Source organism: Paramisgurnus dabryanus, chromosome 18 (genome assembly GCF_030506205.2).
Source record: "Paramisgurnus dabryanus chromosome 18, PD_genome_1.1, whole genome shotgun sequence".
NCBI classification, from domain to species: Eukaryota; Metazoa; Chordata; class Actinopteri; order Cypriniformes; family Cobitidae; genus Paramisgurnus; species Paramisgurnus dabryanus.
Window position 1 is genome coordinate 33,022,691 of NC_133354.1, and position 22,257 is coordinate 33,044,947.

At 36.5% G+C, this 22,257-nt stretch overlaps 1 protein-coding gene and 1 long non-coding RNA gene across 3 annotated transcripts in view; both read left to right on the forward strand.

Moving 5' to 3' along the window:
* The window catches only part of LOC135777007 (uncharacterized), a 231,319-nt gene that overhangs the window by 115,404 nt on the left and 93,658 nt on the right, over positions 1–22,257 (forward strand). The gene's annotated exons all lie outside the window — the stretch shown is intronic.
* The window catches only part of arsib (arylsulfatase family, member Ib), a 94,823-nt gene that overhangs the window by 55,836 nt on the left and 16,730 nt on the right, over positions 1–22,257 (forward strand). Inside the window, exons 2-3 of one of the 2 annotated variants that reach the window (XM_065287686.2) lie at positions 17,524–17,843; positions 18,025–18,307. The exons of the other annotated variant lie outside the window; for it this stretch is intronic. Coding sequence (XP_065143758.1) covers positions 18,177–18,307 — 131 coding nt within the window. The 5' untranslated portion in view covers positions 17,524–17,843; positions 18,025–18,176. The remainder of the gene's footprint in view (positions 1–17,523; positions 17,844–18,024; positions 18,308–22,257) is intronic. 2 annotated transcript variants of the gene reach the window in all.

The following is a 22,257-nucleotide window of genomic DNA, read 5'->3' on the forward strand; positions in this document are numbered from 1 at the left end:
TCTTTACATGCACAAAAAAACTGGGCTTGATTCGGTTGTTCTAAAGGTATGTAAAAAAATTTTTTATCAATCTGTCCCTTGGGGTCAATATGACCCCAATTGAAAGTGAATGGGAAATGCAAAAAAATGTACTTTTTTTCCATTTGTCAAAAAATAAATATCAATAAATCCAGCATAAATCTGAAAATTTTGACACAGAAATGAAGGCCTGGTACTTGTGCACAAATGCAATGCAAAAAACACATGCTCACACAAACACACACAAATACACACACACACAAACACACACAGGTATTTTTTAGATTAGATTAGATTTTTTTATTCCAGGCAGTAGACAATATGGTAAATCATATAGTGCAAAAAAAAAACGACGAGAAAAGAAAAAATAACAATCAAACAAGTATACAATATTCAAATATACAGATATAATAATCATATTCTGCCTGAAAGGGAGTGGGAAGAAGACAACTTATTTAATCCCACCCCTACGTCACCATTTGTAATTAATATTTAGGCTTCCTATTTACTGTGCTCTCAAATTGAAAAAAAAATATATATATCACGGTGGCGTTACCACAATAACAAATTAGTTTATATAACAGCAATTGTTTCCAACAAAATAATAAACATACAATCCAAACCATGATTAAGGGATAATATCCAACGATAATAATAGACAATATACCAACAATGATAAAAGACAATATACTAATGATGGTAAATGGTACTGAGCACATATTAACACTATAAGACACATGACACAATATAATTATGTATGACTGCCACAGAGAGCATTTGTGTGGAATTTGGCAAATAAAATCAGTCACAAATGCAGAAAATAACACATAAAGGGGTGTGACATAATGCACACACATGTACACTAACAAACACGCTCACACACGCATGCACGCACACACACACACACACACACACACACACATGCTCTTTCTCGCTCCTTCTCATGCACACTCTCTCACACACTCTCTCTCTCTCACACACACACACACACACACACACACACACACACATGCGCGCACACACACAAACCCACACACACACACACAAACCCACACACACACATACAAACCCACACAGGCACACACAAACACATACAAACACACGCAGACAAACGCACACACGCATGACTACCACAGAGAGCATTTTTATAAAATTTGGCAAATACAATCAGTCACAAATGTAGAAAAAGGATACAAAGGGGTGTAACCTAATGCACACACATACACTCTCTCTCTCACACACACAAACACACACACAAACACAGACACAGACACACTCACATGCTCTCTCCCTCTGCCTCTAATACACATTCTCTCAAGCACACATGCTTGGCTCTCTCTCTCCCTCTCCCTCTCTCTCTCTCACACACACACACACACACACACACACACACACACACACACACGTGCGCGCACACACATGCGTGCACACACACACAGACACACACACTTACACTCAGTCAAATTTCTATGGCATTTTGTAAAAACAGACATTTCAAAATGCATCAAAAACTATAAAAAAATTACTATTTGACATAATATTTATTTTTAATATCCTTTCTAATGTTTATATAAACATAAATTTACAAAATGTATCACAAAAGTAATGATTTGAGCAGTTGTCCATATCCAGGAAAATGAATGGGTCTCTATGGGAATCTGCCAGTCTAAATAATTTAATTCCTACACTGTAATTTTCTTATTTTTTTCTAAAAACCGATGCCTGAATTCAACACCCCACACCTATATTAATATCTAAAAACAATTTAAATCAAATTTAGATAATAATTTATGTGAATTTTCATAAAAAATTGATATTTTTCAGGAAAGCAAATTGTGTAGTTGAGGATTTTAGTGGTAAACAGGTACAAAACTACTTCAAATCTCTCAAAACACAGCTTTATTGTATAGATGAGAAGTAAAAAAATGATATATTATTTGTATTATTGAAAACGTATATTTTTCTTACAATTATGCTTTCAATTTTGGGGTCATATAGACCCCAAGGGCCAGAAGTGTAAACAGAAAACGAGGAGCGTTTGAGGGTTAAAGATTCTCCATAAAGATAATATATTATATATATATATATTTGTACACTACATATACTTTTATACATATACACTACATATACATTTACTAAGATTATACTGTTTCTAAAGGATGCTAAATAATGTATCTTATAAATATGCTGTCAGTGCATTATTATAATGATAACTTTTACAGATAAAGTATACCTAAAATAAACTTTAAAATAAGTTCAAATTAGTAAACTTTAAAAATGGCACAGAACTTTAACTCCAAGTATATTTTTTAAAGTATACTTTTAGAAAATATACTAAATTATAATTATTTTGAAATATGTTAAAAGTTTAATTGTAAGCAAATATGTTGTAAGCATACTTTCAATATATTCAAATATGGTACATTTCTTTCTAAGTATATTTGTAATGTACTATTGCAAAGTTAAATATACTTGAAATACAATAAAGTATATTTATTTTTCACCAGGGCTATTCATATGGCTTTTTGCAGCTTTCTTGATGTAGCTTTCGTTGTTGCATTTTTACTTTATACTTTTAAGTATATGTCAGTAAACAAGTATAGGCCAAATATACTTAGACATTTCGGTCAGTATAGGTCAAGTATACTTTAGTACAATTTAAGTATATTTATGAGAAGTACCTAAAGTACATTTTAGAGAAGTACATAAAAAGTAAATTGAAAGTATACTTTCTTATTTTAAGTTTAAAAGAAGAATACTTACAGGTATAGCACACTTCAATAAACTTCTTTTTCGTAAGGGATATCTTAAAACTATGCATCATATTCTCAAAACAGTTAACACAATTCCATAACGTCTCACATAATTCTCCAAACATCTTATTTTCAGGTCAAAATGAAGCTCAAAACCATTCACTCTTACTGAAAAACCAAACTTTTCCCTCAGACATCACACACAAGCTTTCAAAAACACACACACTACAACATAGTATTACACACTGGTGCAATAAATTCAAAACAATATATCCAAAACTGGTAAGTTGCTTGTGGTTCTCCCCTTTAAAAACCTTTTCACATGACTACAAAAGACACAATGTATGCATTAGCACATTTTTATTCATTCATGTGCTTCACAGCACAACTGTGAAACATTTTTTTTTTTAATTATTCCACCTCAACATCCCGTCTTTGTTCTGGGTCAGGCCAGAGAATCTTATCCACATCACAGGCTATATTGGTACTAGCCAAACAGCGAGGGTAAAATCCTCTTGCATGATCCACCCCTGGCATTCATTCACTGATATGTCTATCTGTATGCAAGGCAATTTTATGCATTTCTTTATTCCAGTAACACAGTCCAACAGTGTATGCAGTGTTGGGAAAGTTCACTTTCTACATTAACTAGTTCAAAGTTCAGTTCACAATTTTTAAAATGAACTAGTTCACTTCATAGTCCATACTTCAAAATTTTTGAGCTAAGTTCACAGTTACAAAAATGAACTAGTTCAGTTCTTTTTCCATATGTTGCAGCGAGCTACTATTGCCACAGCCCATATAGAACCACAGCCGGCAATTATTTTATCAGTTTTAACTGACAACATTTTTTTATGACAACCGCTACTTATATGCAGTTAATGATATTTGGGTTGAGGATCTGCCTTGAGTTTGACTGTATTTTTATTTGCTTGCACATACCTTGAAAGGCTAGCTTTCAGTTTAGTGTGCCGTTTCAGATTTGCTGTGGATGTGACTGAAGTGCGGATTTTCTTTTTGAAAGTCGGCGGACAAAGTTTGCACAAAAATGCGAGCACAATCCGTGGAGGCTTGCTTGCAGACCAATGCGCGAGAAACAGAGTCTTCAACCATAGCTTTCAGATTGAGAAATTAGGTCGCATCAGGCTGCATATGTCATCAAGCCTGGTTTATTTAAGTTAACTGAGCATTACATTCGCAAGTCATACGCATATTACAAGAATTTACGATTAACAAAGAATAATTATTATATTTTAAAAGTTTATATTCTGAAATAAGACAGTATTGATGACGTATGCAGCCTACGAATGCGACCTCCGAAAGGAGCAGCCTGGCGATTGAGAAACGGCCAATGACTGCTGGTGGCTGGTGTTGCCAGATTGTGTGCATTTTCCTCTACATCTTAAGGCCTGTTTACAGTTTGTTTTAGCCAGGTTTTTGCATAGAAGGCTCTACAGAAATCTGGCACCCCATTGAACAAAGTTAAACTCAAAGAGCGTGCACAAAATATGAATGCGTTCATGCACAACACTGAGTGTATGCACACTAAAGTTACTGTACAGGACAGTCTTACTGTAAGTACACATCTGTTTCCCTGTTTGGCTCGAATTTTATCTGAGACTGCTTGTCACCTTGACCTTCATCTCCCTCCTCGTCTTTCACCACGTCCTCCTCCTTCACCACGTCCTCCTTCTTTCCCTCCTCCTCTGCCTCTTCCACTCTCTCCTACTCTTCCTCACCTCGACCTATTCCTTCATTTCTCTGTGGATCAATTGTTCCAAAGCTCAGTGAACTGATTCGGGTCCTTTTATCTATCTATTGAAGGATCTGATTGATGTGTGTTCAATTTTGAACAAAATAGTTTAGCAAAATGATTGTGCTTCTTGAAAAATGGCGTAATGGTTTTGAAATTTTCAAAAGAAAAACTGTATCCGTAAAAACCATGGTTGCCCCATGCCACAAAAGGCGACCATTTTGTCACAGTCTTGAGCCCTTAATGGTTATAAGAACAACAAACATGGTGATACTGTACGGAGAAGTACTGTATTTGAATTATTTAAGATAAAAACATCTAAGGTATTAGAAACCTGAAGGTTTTTTAAATTTGGGTAAAACTTGTGTCATCATTTTTACTTTTCTTGTGCAGAAGGTCAGAATATAGCTTGTTTACACAAACCAAATAGTGACACATTGGCAGTCTGCTTTCAGTTTTTTTTTAAAGGGGACATATAATGAAAATCTGACTTTCCATGTTTAAGAGCGTTAATTGGGTCCCAAGTGCTTGTATCAACCTAAAAACAACCCAGTAACTTAGTTTTGGTAAACCATTCTCTCCAAGCATGTGAAAAAAAATTGGTCACTGAAATCTGACTCCCCTTGTGATGTGTGCCCCTTAATCTGCACTAACCTACCATGGCACTGCCATTTAGTGGAGAGATTAGCTCATTTGCATTTTAAAGGACACACCCAAAATGGCACATTTTTGCTCACACCTACAAAGTGGCAATTTTAACATGTTATAATCAATTATCTATATGCATTTGAGCTAGAACTACACAAACATACTCTGGGGATACCAAAGATTTATTTGACAAAAAAGTCTTGTGAAATGTCCGCTTTAAAGGAATGGTTGTATACAGTTAAACTCCAAAACAGACAATTAAAAAGACTATATAATTTCTTATGGATCCATTAAATATTTATGGTTACAGTGGTAAAAAAGTTTTTGTTTGTGAGTCTCACAGCCAACTTCGCTTCGCCGCTCAAAGTTGGACCGGACAGTTTCACTCAATTCTGCTTCCTGCTCACCAGAGATGTTATGAAGTAGAACTATTCACTACTGTACTTAAGTACTAAAAGGCCATATGTGTACTCTACTGAAGTATTATTTTTTCCTCCTACTTCCACTTTTACTTCAGTACATATTTTCGATGAGTTTAATACTTTTACTCCGATAATTTTTTTATGTGCTTCATCATTACTCGTTACACTCATTATAAAAATTTAACGAATCATTCCAAACCCGCACTATTACTGCCAGAGTGATGATACACATTAGAAACACACACACATCGTGGTCTAAACCAATCTGAGATAGTGGAGGGTGGACCGCTCCCTCCCTCCCTCTCACTCACAAGTATGAGATGCGGTTGTGGACAAATGTGAAGCGAAGAGAGAGACAAAGGGCTCTATTTTAACGATCTGAAACGCAAGTGCGAAGCGCAACGCGCAAGTGAGTTTGTGGGCGGATCTTGGGCGCTGTTGCTATTTTCCCGGCGTGAGAAATAACTCTTGCGCCGGGCGCAAATCAATAAGGGGTTGGTCTGAAGTAGGTTCATTATTCATAGGTGTGGTTTGGGCGTAACGTCAAATAAACCAATCAGAACGCTAGCCAACATTCCCTTTAAACGCAAGGGCGCAAGTTCCATGGCGGGTTGCTATTATTATGACGGATTTACCAGGCGCACGCCAGGAGCGGTTCACAGCCGAGGAGACCGACGTCCTTGTACGGGGGAATCCCACGCTTGCCAGCATAAATCGGGCACGCCGTGTAACGGGAGGTGGATCTGCCTCAGGACTTGACGCCAGCAGAGGACATCGCTGCGTCCACCCTCACCGCTGAAAGGGTTTGGGGGCTTTGAAATCGGACCCAAGAAACGCAAGCAAGGTCCAACCCCAAAGTACTCTTACAAATCAAGTTCATATACATTAAGGTTTCTTATGAAAACATTTTAACTATTATTTACATAAAATAAACGTAATACAGCCACACAACAAAGTGATGAAAATATTTTAATCGTTATTTGCATGAGAATAAATAAAAACTATCACCACAATGCTCACCACTATGATTCCCCTTATCTCGTGTATTAATATTTTTAAGTGTAACAATTTATGATTTGCAAAAATAACTGTTGCATCTGTGTAGATTAGATAAGCAAAGTGTATGCGCGTTGTGCACGCTATACATTATGGTCAAGCATGCGCCCTTAAAATAGCATAATGAACCACGCGCAACGCGCCACTGACTTTAGACTAGTTTTTTTTGGTTAGTAGCGCAATTGTTTTTTGAAACTGCAAAATAGCATAAGAGATGGTTTGCGCCGCAACACGCCTCCTTTTTGCGCTGAACCGCCCAGGAAGCGCAAGTTCATTCCCTAGTTTGCTGACGTGCATCTGTGGAGGGAAAAACCCCGCTGTGCGCCGGCGCAAAATACGAATGATACATGCGTCACTGACAAAGTCAATTGCGCTGGGTGCAAGATAGGGCCCAAAGTGCGCGAGAGAGGCCGAGTCTGTGCGCGCTAGAGAGAAGGAGAGCCAAAATGCGCGAAAGAGACAGAGCCTATGCGCGAAAGAGACCGAGGCGAGTGAGCGTGAAAGAAGGAAACCTAAATACATTGAAACACCTTGTACCTTTACCTATTAACATTATATCCACTAATATTTCCATTAATTCTGAATTCTCTATCGCCATATCAGTTAAATTAATCTGAATTAATTGGAAAATTCCTGCCCTTGTACTGCTGCTACAGCCAAAAGAATTGTGAGTGTCCTTTTGCTTAAACATTTGAAATAATATAAACAATATTATATTCAAACTTTTGACTGTTTTCTTTAATAACTACATTACACAATACTTGTTCTTTTACTTTCAGTACTTAATTAGTACATTTTAAAATAAACTACTTGCAATACTTAAGTACAAAACATGTTTAACCCTCAAGAGTTCCTTTAAAACACTTCCTTAAGTGTTCCTAAGGCCACAAAATAGCCTCAGTTGCACTATCGGGCCTGTGCGAGCCAGGGCTTCAAACGGGCCTCGCGGAGCCAATAGCCTCAGACCTCCAGCTGTGTAGCCAAAATCACGACACGTTTGCATTGTCAAGCCAATAGCGCCGCAGCGCTTCAGAAAACCCCACCCTTAATACGCCTACCTGGATGTAACGTCACACAACTCCGCCTGTTTTACCGTGAGGAAGTCACTTCAATCTGACAGGAGAGGGGAGTGAGATCGCATCATCATACAACAAACATACAGTAAAGAACATAACTGAGGCGGCTGTTTGCACGGTGAAAGCCAAGATGAGAAGATAGAGATGTTTGCTCCATCCGCGGTGTTACTCTTGAAGTTTATGTTGGCTGCACACGAGCGATCTCACGACGAGACAATATCAGATCAATAAGCAATAGTAAACTTTATAAAGTAGGATAAAGCGTTCATCTACCTAATGTGCCATTATACTATATACACAATATTTTAAAGAATATAACGAGTCATAGTTTTACATTTATATAAAATAATCTTATTTTAAAATATGCACGTGTGTCTAAATATGTAACGTTAAGTTTGTAATTATAGTTCTATGGCGATGTAAACATACTTACACATTATAAGAGGTGTGATATCTTTAATCATGAAAACGTTAATAGTTGAGCATCACATGAAACACAAGGTAACTGTCTAATAGCTATTTCAATAATGTGTCAATCAATAAATACTTGTCTATAAAGAACTGCCTCGAATAGCTGAATAAGACTGAAAATCACTTTACTTGCATCTCAAAACGTTTGAGAAATCATTAGAAAATGTACTCGTTAAGAATCAACTCTGAATATAAACAAGTATTTAAAAAGCTATGTTACAGTGGTTAAGTTAATGATGGTTATATTTACCATTTTGTTGCATACCATTTCTGTGTTTCAGATGTGATCCTTATTAAGCAATCATTTTCAATAAACTGACAAGCAGCCGTAGTAATAATAGCGCGGTACTTTATTTACATATGAAGTTTATATCAGTGCACAAACAGGTGTATTTAAAGACATCTCCTCCGGACGGATTTCAACATCCATGGCTCCTGTCGTCTCATCATCTTCGTTTCTTCTCCTGCTCTTTCATCTGTTGCTGTGTCATCTCTCATATACAAAATAAAAACTCCTGGATGACAAATTGAAAGCTTTACGTTGGCATTTTTCTGTAAAACGGACACAAAAGAAAGCAGCACATGTGATGTTTTGTATAAAGGGTTTGTAAATACACATACAGTATACCCACATAAGTTTGCTACATTCATATAAGAGTCAAATTAATCTCCAAAATACCAGAAAGCATGCTATGACTAATATAATAAAACCATGGTTACTTTTTCTAAGGGCTGACTAATAAATTCAACAGAGATGACAATATAACACAAAAAACACAACAAACACCCATGTAAGACACTTATGCAATCGTTAATTGTATTGTATTTTAAGTGTTTTGTATGCAAACGTTATGTAGCATGTTAACTCACCGATTGTAGATGCCATCGTGACTCGAGTGATCGCTTCTTTAATACATGGACGATGAAATGATGATCCAACACAAATCTTTAATTTCTCAGCACTGTTGCACTTTAAACACTTTGTTCTGTGCCGGAAACTTTATAAACTTCTCCCGAACCAGTAGCGGTGTGCGCCGGATCCTTAGCGTGGCGAATTCGGCGTTGTAACGCGTCTTTGTTTTTTTTACATATGCAGATAATTTTCTTCAGTCCGAAGTACAAACATAGCAGGCATCTTCCATTAAACAGTAAATTACTGGTGACCCCGATTATTTTTAAAGTTTTAAATCTGCAGACAGATGGTTGCGCATCTTGCCAGAGACTCAGATAAACTCCGCCTTTGACCTTTACCACTCCCCTAGCCCCGAGAAGCCCGCTCTGGCCCAAGGAATTCGGCGGGCCAGAAAAGGCCTTAAGCCCCAACAAAGCACCAGTGAAGCACATTCATGCCCCGGAAGTGACAATGCAAACGCCACAGGCCTCGGCAGGCACTGGCACGCCCGCTTGAAGCCCGATAGTGCAAACACGGCTAATGACACCTTCCCAAAAACTGCTCTAAAAATTTCATACGTCAATATTTTTTTTCCATTTTAAACAATGCAGTCTTTTAGAACTACCTCTGCCTTAAACATACATATCAAAAATTAATTAAATTTGTGGAAATCTTAACCCTTTATATGCCTGTTTGTTTACATTAACCCATGTTTTTTTAACAGAAAAAACGAAGAAACTAAATATTTTTCAAAAAACACATTTGAACCACCATGTGATTATTATTATTATTATACCCTGAGATGGGTCAAAGATTGATAGCAACATTGATTTTCATGCATTGTTATTTTTTGAACAAGGTCAGATTTTATAAAAAAAACTTCCTTAAGTGTTCCTAAGGCCACAAAATGACACCTTCCCAAAAACTGCTCTAAAAATATCATACGTCAATATTTTTTTTCATTTTAAGCGATGCAGTCTTTTAGAACTACTTCTGCTTGAAACATACATATCAAATATTAATTAAATTTGTGGAAATGTTAACCCTTTATAAGCCTGTTTGTTTACATTAGCCCATGTTTTTTAACAAAAAAAAAAAAAAACTACATATTTTCCAAAAAACACATTTGAACCACCATGTGATTATTATTATTATTATACCCTAGGATGGGTCAAAGATTGGTAGCAACATTGATTTTCATGCATTGTTATTTTTTGAACAAGGTCAGATTTTATTAAAAACTTCCTTAAGTGTTCACTGTAAAAAAAACGGTTGTTTTTACAGGAAAATGCTGGCAGCTGTGGTTACCAGATAATTCCTGTAAAAAATACAACAGCACAGTAGATAACTTTACCGACAAAATATGTAAATTGATTTACAGTAAATTAAATCACGGCTGATTCAAAAAACTGTTAAGTCTACCCCAAAGATTTGTTAATCTTGCATACCTGTGTTGTATATAAATAGACCATTTCCTGTATTTTTTACATGTAATAATTGCTTATTGTGCATCAATAAATAATAAAATTAACAGGGAAATATCAAACAAAACTAATTTAAACTGGTAAAATAACAGTAAAACGTTGCATTTTAAATGGAGATGTTCTGTATATTATACATACAATCTATTCAAAATATGCCGTGCTAAATCAAAAAAATACAGCTTGAGAAAAGACAAGGAAGCAAAATATCACTTGAGAAATTTATTTAACAGCCATTGTTTACAACTCTTGACAATTGAATGAATTTTTATTCAAAGTTTGGAACAAAGTTTATGTGCCAGGCACAGAACTCACATTCTCCCTGTCTGGAATGTTCCACAATATAGCATTAAACAATTGAAGACATTTTTCATTTTTTCTTCAACGTACCTGTATACAACATGCAAAGAAGCTACTTGTAAAAGTTATTTAAACTATGACAGAATAAAAGTTTAAATTTTCAAGTAGATTAGCCTCTTAAAATTTGTGACAGATAAATGTCTAGATTTAATGTGCCAGGCGCACAACAACAACCCAATTTACATTAACCTTGTCTGGAATGTTCCACGGTATGGCATAAAACCTATCTATCTCCATGGATACAATAAAGTGATGCCAAAAGGCCAAGTTACAGGTCAGATCTGTGGAGAGGCAAGCCCCCTCACAGTAAGAATCCACGTTCGTTAAGGTATTATTTTGCAATAAAAACTGTTCTAATTCAATAAATGCAAGATAAATAAGTTTCATACTATACTGTGGAACATTCCCGCAAAGCAAGAACATTTTCACGAAAAAAGCAGGTGGCGGACCTTCAAGACTTTAAAACAAAAAAATATATAGTGCTTTAAACGAACAGTAACTCTTCTCAGACAAACAGAGAAGTTAGTGCACCTTTAAGACTTTAAACAAAAATGATATAGTACCTTAATAAGCATAATACACATTGTGTATTTAACAAAGAAATATAACAGTATCTCTTCTCAAACAAACAGAGAAGTTAGTGCACATTAAAGACTTTGAAACAAAAAATATAGTACCTTAATAAACAATACACATTGTGTATTTAACAAAGAAAAATAACAGTACCTCTTCTCAAACAACAGTCAGAGTCCACAGGAAGTGTCTATATTTAGGCTTAACGCCACTCGTGATCGGAGAGCTCCTGTATCAGGGTGAGGGCCAAGGGCGTGTCAAAGGGGCGGGGCGTATGCGTCATGATGAAAATTTAAATATTTTAATAAAATAAATAAATAAAATATTTATTTTTTAAAACACTCAAATAAAACTTAATTTTGAAGAAACTATGACAAAAAAATGAACACATACTAGATTATTAATGAATTTTAATGTTTTTAACATATACCTCTAATGGGAATAGCTGCGTTATGAAGTGAAACTAAAGGGTTAATAAACACAAACTAAAGCAGAACGTCTGGCGAACGTTGATAGATGGCGCAAAAATGGTAAAAACTGATTATTTTCCACTATTAATTACATTATCTTACAGGAGTGTAGCTGTAGCATGTAATTAATTACATTATCTTACAGGAGTGTAACTGTAGCATGTAAATAATGCACGTGAGCAAGAGCGCTCAACAATTATATCTAATCAACAGGCACGTGAAACCTTAAAAGGTTGCTCAAACAACAAAATCACCAGCTAACTTACTTTAAAATTAGAAGAACTATAGACTAATACAGGGGCGTCAGTTTGTGTTGAAAAGTGGTGGGGACAAAAGATCAGATGAAAAAACATTACAGCAGGACGGGAAAAATATTGAATAATGTTGTAATGTGTAATATTGTATATAAATAGACCATTTCCTGTATTTTTTACATGTAATAATTGCTTATTGTGCATCAATAAATAATAAAATTAACAGGGAAATATCAAACAAAACTAATTTAAACTGGTAAAATAACAGTAAAACGTTGCATTTTAAATGGAGATGTTCTGTATATTATACATACAATCTATTCAAAATATGCCGTGCTAAATCAAAAAAATACAGCTTGAGAAAAGACAAGGAAGCAAAATATCACTTGAGAAATTTATTTAACAGCCATTGTTTACAACTCTTGACAATTGAATGAATTTTTATTCAAAGTTTGGAACAAAGTTTATGTGCCAGGCACAGAACTCACATTCTCCCTGTCTGGAATGTTCCACAATATAGCATTAAACAATTGAAGACATTTTTCATTTTTTCTTCAACGTACCTGTATACAACATGCAAAGAAGCTACTTGTAAAAGTTATTTAAACTATGACAGAATAAAAGTTTAAATTTTCAAGTAGATTAGCCTCTTAAAATTTGTGACAGATAAATGTCTAGATTTAATGTGCCAGGCGCACAACAACAACCCAATTTACATTAACCTTGTCTGGAATGTTCCACGGTATGGCATAAAACCTATCTATCTCCATGGATACAATAAAGTGATGCCAAAAGGCCAAGTTACAGGTCAGATCTATGGAGAGGCAAGCCCCCTCACAGTAAGAATCCACGTTCGTTAAGGTATTATTTTGCAATAAAAACTGTTCTAATTCAATAAATGCAAGATAAATAAGTTTCATACTATACTGTGGAACATTCCCGCAAAGCAAGAACATTTTCACGAAAAGAGCGCTCAACAATTATATCTAATCAACAGGCACGTGAAACCTTAAAAGGTTGCTCAAACAACAAAATCACCAGCTAACTTACTTTAAAATTAGAAGAACTATAGACTAATACAGGGGCGTCAGTTTGTGTTGAAAAGTGGTGGGGACAAAAGATCAGATGAAAAAACATTACAGCAGGACGGGAAAAATATTGAATAATGACGCATAAAAATGGGCAAAAACACACCATAAGCACACAACACAACTTATGTGACCCTGGACCACAAAACCAGACATACACTGCAGAAAATGATTTTCAAGAAAAAAAAAATAGTATTTTTGTCTAGTTTTCAGTAAAAATATCTAAAATTTTTTAAATCAAGATGTAGTTTTTTAATGAGCAAAACGACCCAAGAAAATAAGTCTAGTTTTTAGACCAAAAATATCAAATTTAAGTGATTTTGTGCATTAAACAAGCAAAACAATCTGCCAATGGAGTAAGCAAAATAATCTTGAAATTTTTATTAAACACTAAATTCAGGAAAAATTTGCTTACCCCATTGGCAGATTTTTTTGCTTGTTTTATGCTCAAAATCACTTAAATTTGATATTTTTGGTCTAAAAACTAGACTTAATTTATCTTAATTTAATAATTTTTTTGATATTTTTACTGAAAGCAAGACAAAAATACTAACAATTTTTTTTCTTGAAAATCTTTTTTTGCAGTGTGCACTGCAAAAATGACTTTCCTACTTTTTCAGTAGAAATATCAAAAAATTCTTAAATTAAGATGCTTTCTCTTGATGTGCAAAATGACCTAAGAAAATAAGTCTAGTTTTTAGACCAAACATACAATTTAAGTGAATTTGAAATTTAAGTGATTTTGTGCATAAAACAAGCCAAAATAAAATGGCAGATTTTTTTTTGGCTTGTTTTATGCACAAAATCACTTAAATTTCATATTTTTGGTCTAAAACTAGACTTATTTTCTTGGGTCGTTTTGCTCATCAAGAAAAAGCATCTTAATTTAAGATACTAAGAATACTAAGAATTTTTTTTCTTAAAAATCCTTTTTTTGAAGTGTAAAACAAGCCAAATTATCTGCCAATGGGGTGAGAAAATTTTGCTTAAATTAAGTTTTTAAGAAAAAACTAATCTTATTTTAAGATTTTTTTCTCACCCCATTGTTTTAATCACAAATTCACTTAAATTGTATGTTTGGTCTAAAAACTAGACTTATTTTCTTAGGTCATTTTGCACATCAAAGCATCTTAATTTAAGATTTTTTAGATATTTCTACTGAAAACAAGACAAAAGTAGAAAAAGTAGGAAAGTCATTTTTGCAGTGTATGTCGCACAGGTATTGCTTGATTTTTCAGAACATTTTAACCAAATGCTTTAAAAAAGTGGTGGGGACAAAATCAGCCATTTCAAAAAGTGGTGGGGACATGTCCCCAGCGTCCCCAGTGTAAATGACACCTATGGACTAATACAATAACAGGCTTGAATAACCCCAAAACATAAGTCCACTTACAGTTCTCACGGACACGCGTTTTATCAACTGGCTGTCCTCCAGACATAACGGTGCAAGTCTTATCTCATGTCGGCCGTGTGGTGCGCGTGCACGCTCGCAGTGTGAAGCACGTCCGCGCTATTCTCCGTGATGTTTTATCAACTGGCTAGTTATCCTCCAGACAGTGACGGTCCGGACCATTGCTGCGTCCGAAACCGCCTACTACATACTATATAGGACGCGAAAAGCAGTAGGCGAGGCGAGTAGTATGTCCGAATACATAGTCTTCCAAAAACAGTATGTGAAAAGTACCCGGATGACCTACTACTTCCGGTTAGATTTTGCAGTGTGCATACAATGGACGCTTTACTATCCCATGATGCCCCGGAAGAGGAGTTATTCAACGAAGAAGAGGCACGCGGCTGTTTTCGCGCTGAAATGACATGACGTGATGACGACGTATGTCACGTGATGTAGCAACATGGCAGATGTAGTACGTCCGAATCTCATTCATACTACCCGGATTCATACTATACAGTACCTACTGTTTTAACGCCAAGTAAGTAGGTACTTCATCTAATTCAGTACCTACTATACAGTATGCGGTTTCGGACGCAGCCCATGTCTTTCTCATTTCGGCCGTGTGGCGCGCGTCCCGCATACGGTGTGATGCGCGTACGCGCTATTCTCCGAGATTAACTTGACGGCCTTTTGTGCAGCGAAATTTTTTTTTTTTTGACAAGTTAGTTAAGGCGGTAGGGTTTCCAACAGGGGCGTTGCTAGACATAAAGCTCTACTGGGGCACAGGCCCTCCATTTTTTGCTGACTTATTTTTTAAAGCCTGCTGTGTGCAAGAAGTGTGCAACACTTCTATACAATGTCCTTTGCTTAATCCACTATTATACAGTGCAACAGTTACTGCGAAAGATAAAATATACAAGTGTAATCTTTATCATACCTAACATTATTAACATGTTTGGAGGCATAAATGGTATAACATGATTGGAAATAATGACAGCAGAGAAATATTTTCTACATTATACAATGATAGCAATGATTAATAACTTATATTTACAAGAATATTTTTACAAGAATATTTTAAGAAACAAGTCATTTTATGACTCCTATGCTAAATAATCTCAGTCATACAGTAGTTACTGCTAACTGTTATGTAAGTTAGTGTCTAATATTTTAGTAAACTAATATTAATTTCATATCTGAAAATACAGAATACAGTATATCACATACATCTGTATATCACAATGCAATTCTATAGACTTGACAAGAGGTTTTCCTGAGATTAATGTTTGAGACCTGACAGGGTGAGGAGTTTGTCTTACCTCCCTTAAACTCATCATCTCTCCTTTCTGCTTCCCTTTCCCTGCTTTGCACAAAACATTTCTTATGTCCATCTACAGAAGCCAATAATGATCGAGTAAAAATAAGAGCATTATTATTTAGAAACTTACTTTAGTTTCGTTATGTTTTCATAAGCACTCGCGTGGCGTCACCTTTTGAATGCGGTTGTGCGCGGTGAACGCAAACGCACGCAGACATGGATACGTGCGTGCACGCATCAAGGCTACTGTTTCATCGCTTTACAATCCCAAGTTGGGTAACTACTTTGCATATAGATCCGTTTTTGCCGCAATTGTCTTTGTAAAGGATTGCACTAGTTAACTGCTAAAATTTAAACTTGAGATTTACACAGGGGCACAAAAGATTTACACTGGGGCACATGCCCCAGTAAAAGGGGTCTAGCGACACGGGCCGCCTTAACTGGGAAACCCTGATGCTCAAAATTCAGCTTTGCATCACAGAAATAAATTACATTTTAAAATGGAAAACAATTATTTTACATTTTAATATTTCACAATATAAAAGCTTTTTGTATTTTTAATAACATAAATGCAGCCATGGTGAGTAGAAGAGACTTCTTTCAAAAACAATAAAAATAGTACAGTTTCCAAACTTTTGACATGCGCAATGCAATATATATAAGTCAGAGCCTGGACCAAGACCGAGACTCAGGCCACACGCAGAGGCAAGGCCGAGAGTCAGACCAGGCTTACAGGGATACTTTATCGTTTTGTCATATTAAACTATGTTATTACCTTAACTAAGAAGATTTGACACATACTTCTATCATCTTAGTGCATGCACTTAATCGCTGTGGCATGCGGCGACACTTTGATAGCACTTAGCTTAGCCCAGTTCATTCAATGGTACCAAACAGAGATGAAGTTAGAAATGACCAAACACATCAACGTTTTCCCCATATAAAACGATTAGTTATACGACAAAGCATGGTGGCAAAAAATAAAACCTGACGCTTATTAATGCGGGTTAAAAAGGGTAACTATAATGTATGGCGGAATAGCACTTTTGGGAGTACTTCGACTCGGGGCAGTAAAAAGTCACGCCTGAAAAATCCGCTCAGAGGGGGGGTTTACTGTGCCGAGTCGAAACTCTCCCCAAAGTTCTATTCCGCCATTATAGTTATCCTTTTCAACCTGCTTAGAAAAGCACCACGTTTTATTTTGTGCCACCATACTTGGTCGTATAACTACTCGTTTTAAATAGTGAAAACGTTGATGTGTTTGGTCATTTCTAGCTTCATCTCTGTTTGGTACCATTGAATGAACTGGGCTAAGCTAAACCTGTTTCTTCAAGGGGCAGAAATTTGACATTCCATTTAATGCATCCATACGTGTCCTGCATCGCTGCTCTCTCTTCTAATGGGATTTCGTCTGTGTGGTTTGAGTCATCTTTTTCTTATTTTGGGTGTTGAAGTGCGCCTGACATTTTCTATTCTGTTTTGCAACTGTTTGACCAGGGAATGGTAGCCTTTTCCAACAATATCGCCCTCTATTACATCTTGGAGAACTGGGATATTTTGCAACCATTTTTGTTGCAACGTCAGTTGAATGTTTTTTACCTACATGAGGGCATTTTTCCATCATCTCAGTCACAACAATTCGGACCATTTGCCTCCTTAGTTTTGGGCCCGGCCTTTTTCCCCTCTCTAAAGCCTGCATCACTTCCTGAGGAAATTTTCTCCATGGAATTTCAAAGTTGTCGTCCCACTGTGTGTCAAGTCCTGGGCTGCTGGAGGACCTTGACGATGAACTTTGGGGTGAAACAGAGAGCGATGGGGTAGGTGAGGCTTCTGCAGATGACAGTGAGCTGTTCTCGGGAGTGTGGTCTTTAAATGACATAAAAAAATAAGATTATTATTTACACTGTACAATATTGCACAATGTCAATGTCTGCTTTTGATTTTGAATAGTTGTGTGGTGTGTGCAGTGTTTTTACTTACATTTCCGTTTTCAAACAGAAAGCAGCTTTCTGGCTTCTACAGGTCTTAATGCTGTCATCAAATCTGCCTCCGTTACGAAGCGTAAATCATCATACGTCTCAACTCTAATGGACTGCAAGTGCTCTTCCAGGATGTTTTTGTTTACTGCTTGAAGTTGTGGTTGGGCTTCCATGATGGCGACATCTAGGAAGGTTCGCTCTGAGTCAGTCATATTTGCCCTGAAGAAAAAAAAATGGCACCTTCAGACAGAACAGAAAAAATATACAGTACATACACCTAACAGAGCAGAGACATGCATCAGGTAACACATATTAATGTTAAAACTATTTACAGTAAGACGTGAGCTTTAATTGGACTTTATTTTGCCACAAAACTATGTTTTAGTGGAATGACTTGGTATCCATCAAGAATGTATGATACCAAAGGATAGAAATCGAGCAGGTCATTAATGTTGATACACTGTAACCCAAGACTGTCCTTTGTTACAGAATACAGATGGTATTCTGAGAGGAAGGTGCCTTTGTGGATATCCATCAAAAAATACACAGATGTGTCATTATGAATCAAGATGAGAAGTAGTTCAACAAACTCCATATACTCATCATTTCTGAACACAAGAAACTGTCCTTTTTTATATGCAGTGCCCTTGTATTGAATATCTGTGGTAACTGTGGTATTGCTTTCTGAAAAGGCTAACTCTCTGACTGCAAGTTTAATAGTGTTACTGTAAAGGTTGGGATAAAATGCACAGCTGTCCTTCACTTGCAGTAGTTTACTGCATTCTTTCCCAGCTAAAAGATATGCTTGATACATCTGATGACGCTCTGACAAAGTTTGACATATGTTTTTGAAGTTTTTCAAGTGTCTGGCACATCTTTTAAAATAACCGTGTTTACTTTCAAACCTAAGCGTCCATAACCTAATCAATGGACCAAATTTCAAGATCAGTGCTGAATAATGGTGCAAATAGTGGTGCTTGGGTTTTAGTTGAATTTCAGGAAACAACATCTTTCTCAACTCCAAATAGTCTTGGATCAAAATGTCAAGATATGGTATCTGGGACAAGGAAATGTTCTGAGGACAAATAAGATCCACAATGTCTTTTAGCTGGAGAGCTAAATACTTCATCCTCATGCTTTTGCACTTTGTCACCAATCAAAACTGGTAGCAATCTCAAAAGGTTCCAGTTTTGAATGGCTTTCCCTGATAACTTTGCTCCGTCTGGGTTGACAGCACATGGCTTTGTGAGTGCTTCAGATCCTTTGTACTTTAACTGTTTGATGCGCCTGTTTAAGAGCGAGTACATGAACCATTTTTTTCTTTTTTATAATTTTCTTCGGGAACAGTGCTAGATCATATGACAAGACTCCTTCAAAGATGTCATGACCTAAACAGGGCGGGAGACCAGGTTGGGATACATGAAAAGACTCAAGGGTATTAAAGATAGAGTTTACCTTTATCCCTCTGACGTCTTGGATGTTTTCTGCCTGGAGATCAGCAACAGCTGCGTCATACGTCTCTGGGGTGCTTGGAGGACCACAGACATTCGGATCAGCCACAAACTCACTTCTTGTAATTTCACAGTACCTGCAAAAATATTGAGAGCGGCTGAAGTTCTCTGTAAACCCCCTATAAAATGAGAGCCCAAGTTATCCCCACCAATGCAGTAAAGCCCCCCTTTTACTGTTTCTTCATCTACATTTATTCCTTCGGTTTCCAAGGATTTCAGATCTGCCGACAACTGTGAGAAAACTTTGGCTACTCCAAAACGCTTAAGGTCATCCTCAACACACAACAAGACTAAAAACATATTATCAGTATTTGAACGCAAATGAATGGGTAAATTTGCCAAACAAAGATAGACTGCAAGCATTGTGCTTCTTTTTAGCAGAACCCAGGGGATTCACAATTTCAAATGAATCTTGGTAAAAAATCAGTTTGAGGCTTTTAGGGTTTTCATTGAAGAACTTGTGACATTTAAAATTTTTTCCATCATATAAATCCGTAAAAACCTCTACATCAGGATCTCCAAACTGTTGTGACTGTGTATTTCTCCCTAAATGTGACTGTAAAAAGCTCTTCAGAGTTTCTGCCACTGGTATGTAGTAAGCAAATTTTTGTGTCATGTTGTCATCCGTTCCCAACGGGTTTTTGGGGTTCTGTGTATTTAAACATTTTTGAAAATGTCTGATTTCTAGAGTACGTTATTCTTAATTGTTCCTGATGACAAGCAGAGAACAAATCTGACTCTTTAATGCAGTCACAGATCTTAGAGACTGCATCATCTGACAGGCTCATATAATTTTTTTAAAAAGAACTTACTTTAGTTATTGTATAGGCTTGACCTAACTCGTGCACATTTTGCATTTCCTCAACAAATAGTCTGTATAGTAGAAGCAGGAATTAGTAGCTGTCCTTGCAGTTTAAGGTAAAAGAGAGACATGTTTCTGAGATAAGACTGACTATCATTCTCTGGCATATCACTGGCCGCACTAGCTGTTGGCATGTCTTCATGTGTGTTTTCTGAATCATCTGTACTGGCAATGACATCTGGGGGCTGAGGGCGAGTTTCCCTGTACATGTTATCGATACCATCTGGGGAGCATGATTTATGCTTTCTACACATGTGAGAAGTGAATGATGATTTTTTTGTAAACACGTACTCACAACCACTTTCTGGACACGACACAGACCTTCCCTCTCCAATATGATCATTTAAGTGAGACACTAGCTCTTTCACCGTGTGAAAATTGCGGACACATAATGAAACTGCACATTTTAAATCCGCAACAACAGCTATAGGAGCAGCTTGGGGAGCATTGTGCACCCGATAAAAATGGCCCTTGAAAGCTGAGTAAGTGGTAAATGTTTGACTACAGTTAGCGCCAACACACTTCTCCTATGCACTCTGCAATGTAGTACATAGCCTCTTAATGTATCCAATTTCTTTTTACAAAAGACACAGGTGATCATTTTTAGGATTTCAAGGGTTTGCCTGTGCTTTTCAGCTGAACTAAGTTATCACGCATTGACCTAGTTAGCTAGTTTAAACCACGTGCTTTCAGCACACATTTTCGTTTGGTCTCGAAAAAATTAGGTTAAACACTGAGAACCTTACCGTGCAAACTTAAAAATTTCCGAAGAACAGCAGCAGGCCCTCTAAAAACTTGTTAAAATTGTAGAAAACTTTTAAAAGACAAAATTGGTGTGAAGACTTCTGCTGTGCCTCGTTCTCTTCTAGCGCTGCTCTGGCTCGCTCGTTATTGACGTCAGCCGCAGGTGTAGGATGAGCTCGTGCGTCTCCCGCCTTCATGTCCAATCAGAGACGAGCCATTTTGCGAACTATGAAATTTAAAATTTGCAGACTCAGACAGTACACAATGAGAGAGGACAAGTACAAGTCTGCTCAAAACAATGCTGAAATAATTTATAAATAGAAAACTAGTAGGCTAAATATTACATTACAATTCAAAGACCAAAAGACACATAAAGTATACAAGGATTATGGTTAGGATTGAACAGAAATTTGACTTTGCACAGGCTTCATACATTTTAATTCCATATACACATACTCTATAAATACAGTAGGCTACAAATAAATTATAAAGTGAAGGCACTGTGATAATGACACAATGCTCAAATTATTAATATTGTTTTGTCAATGGCCCTATGTAGAAAACTAGTAGGCTAAGTATTACATTACAATTAAAAGACTAAAAGAAACATATAAGGATTGGGACTGAACAGTATAGCCTATTACCAGTGCTGGGCAAGCTACTTGGAAAATATAGTGAGCTAAGCTACCAGTTACTTCACATTAAATGAAGCTTCACTACACTGAAGCTACCCCCCTGGGAAATGTAGCAAGCTAAGCTACATCAATAGTAGCTTGCTACATCCAAGCTGCTTTTTTATTTTTAACCAGTTTTATTATGTAATTATTTATTCAGTTTCAATTTATCATTTTGGTAATTATAGGCAATACAAGAATAATGTAGGCCTAGGTACTTCACATTTTGGGGCTGTTTGCTGGACTTATCCTACTCCAAGAATAAAATGCATGTTTGAGCTGCCTTTATTCAAAAACACCTGACCCTGACATATCTTAATACAGGGGTCTCCAACGTGGGCCCGCAGGCAGTAGGTAGCCTGCACAGAGTATGTGAGGTGCCCGCCAAAGCACATGCTATTAATAGTTTCAACTGTAATATTTATTACATGTTTTTATATTAGCTTGGCTTGGTGACATAA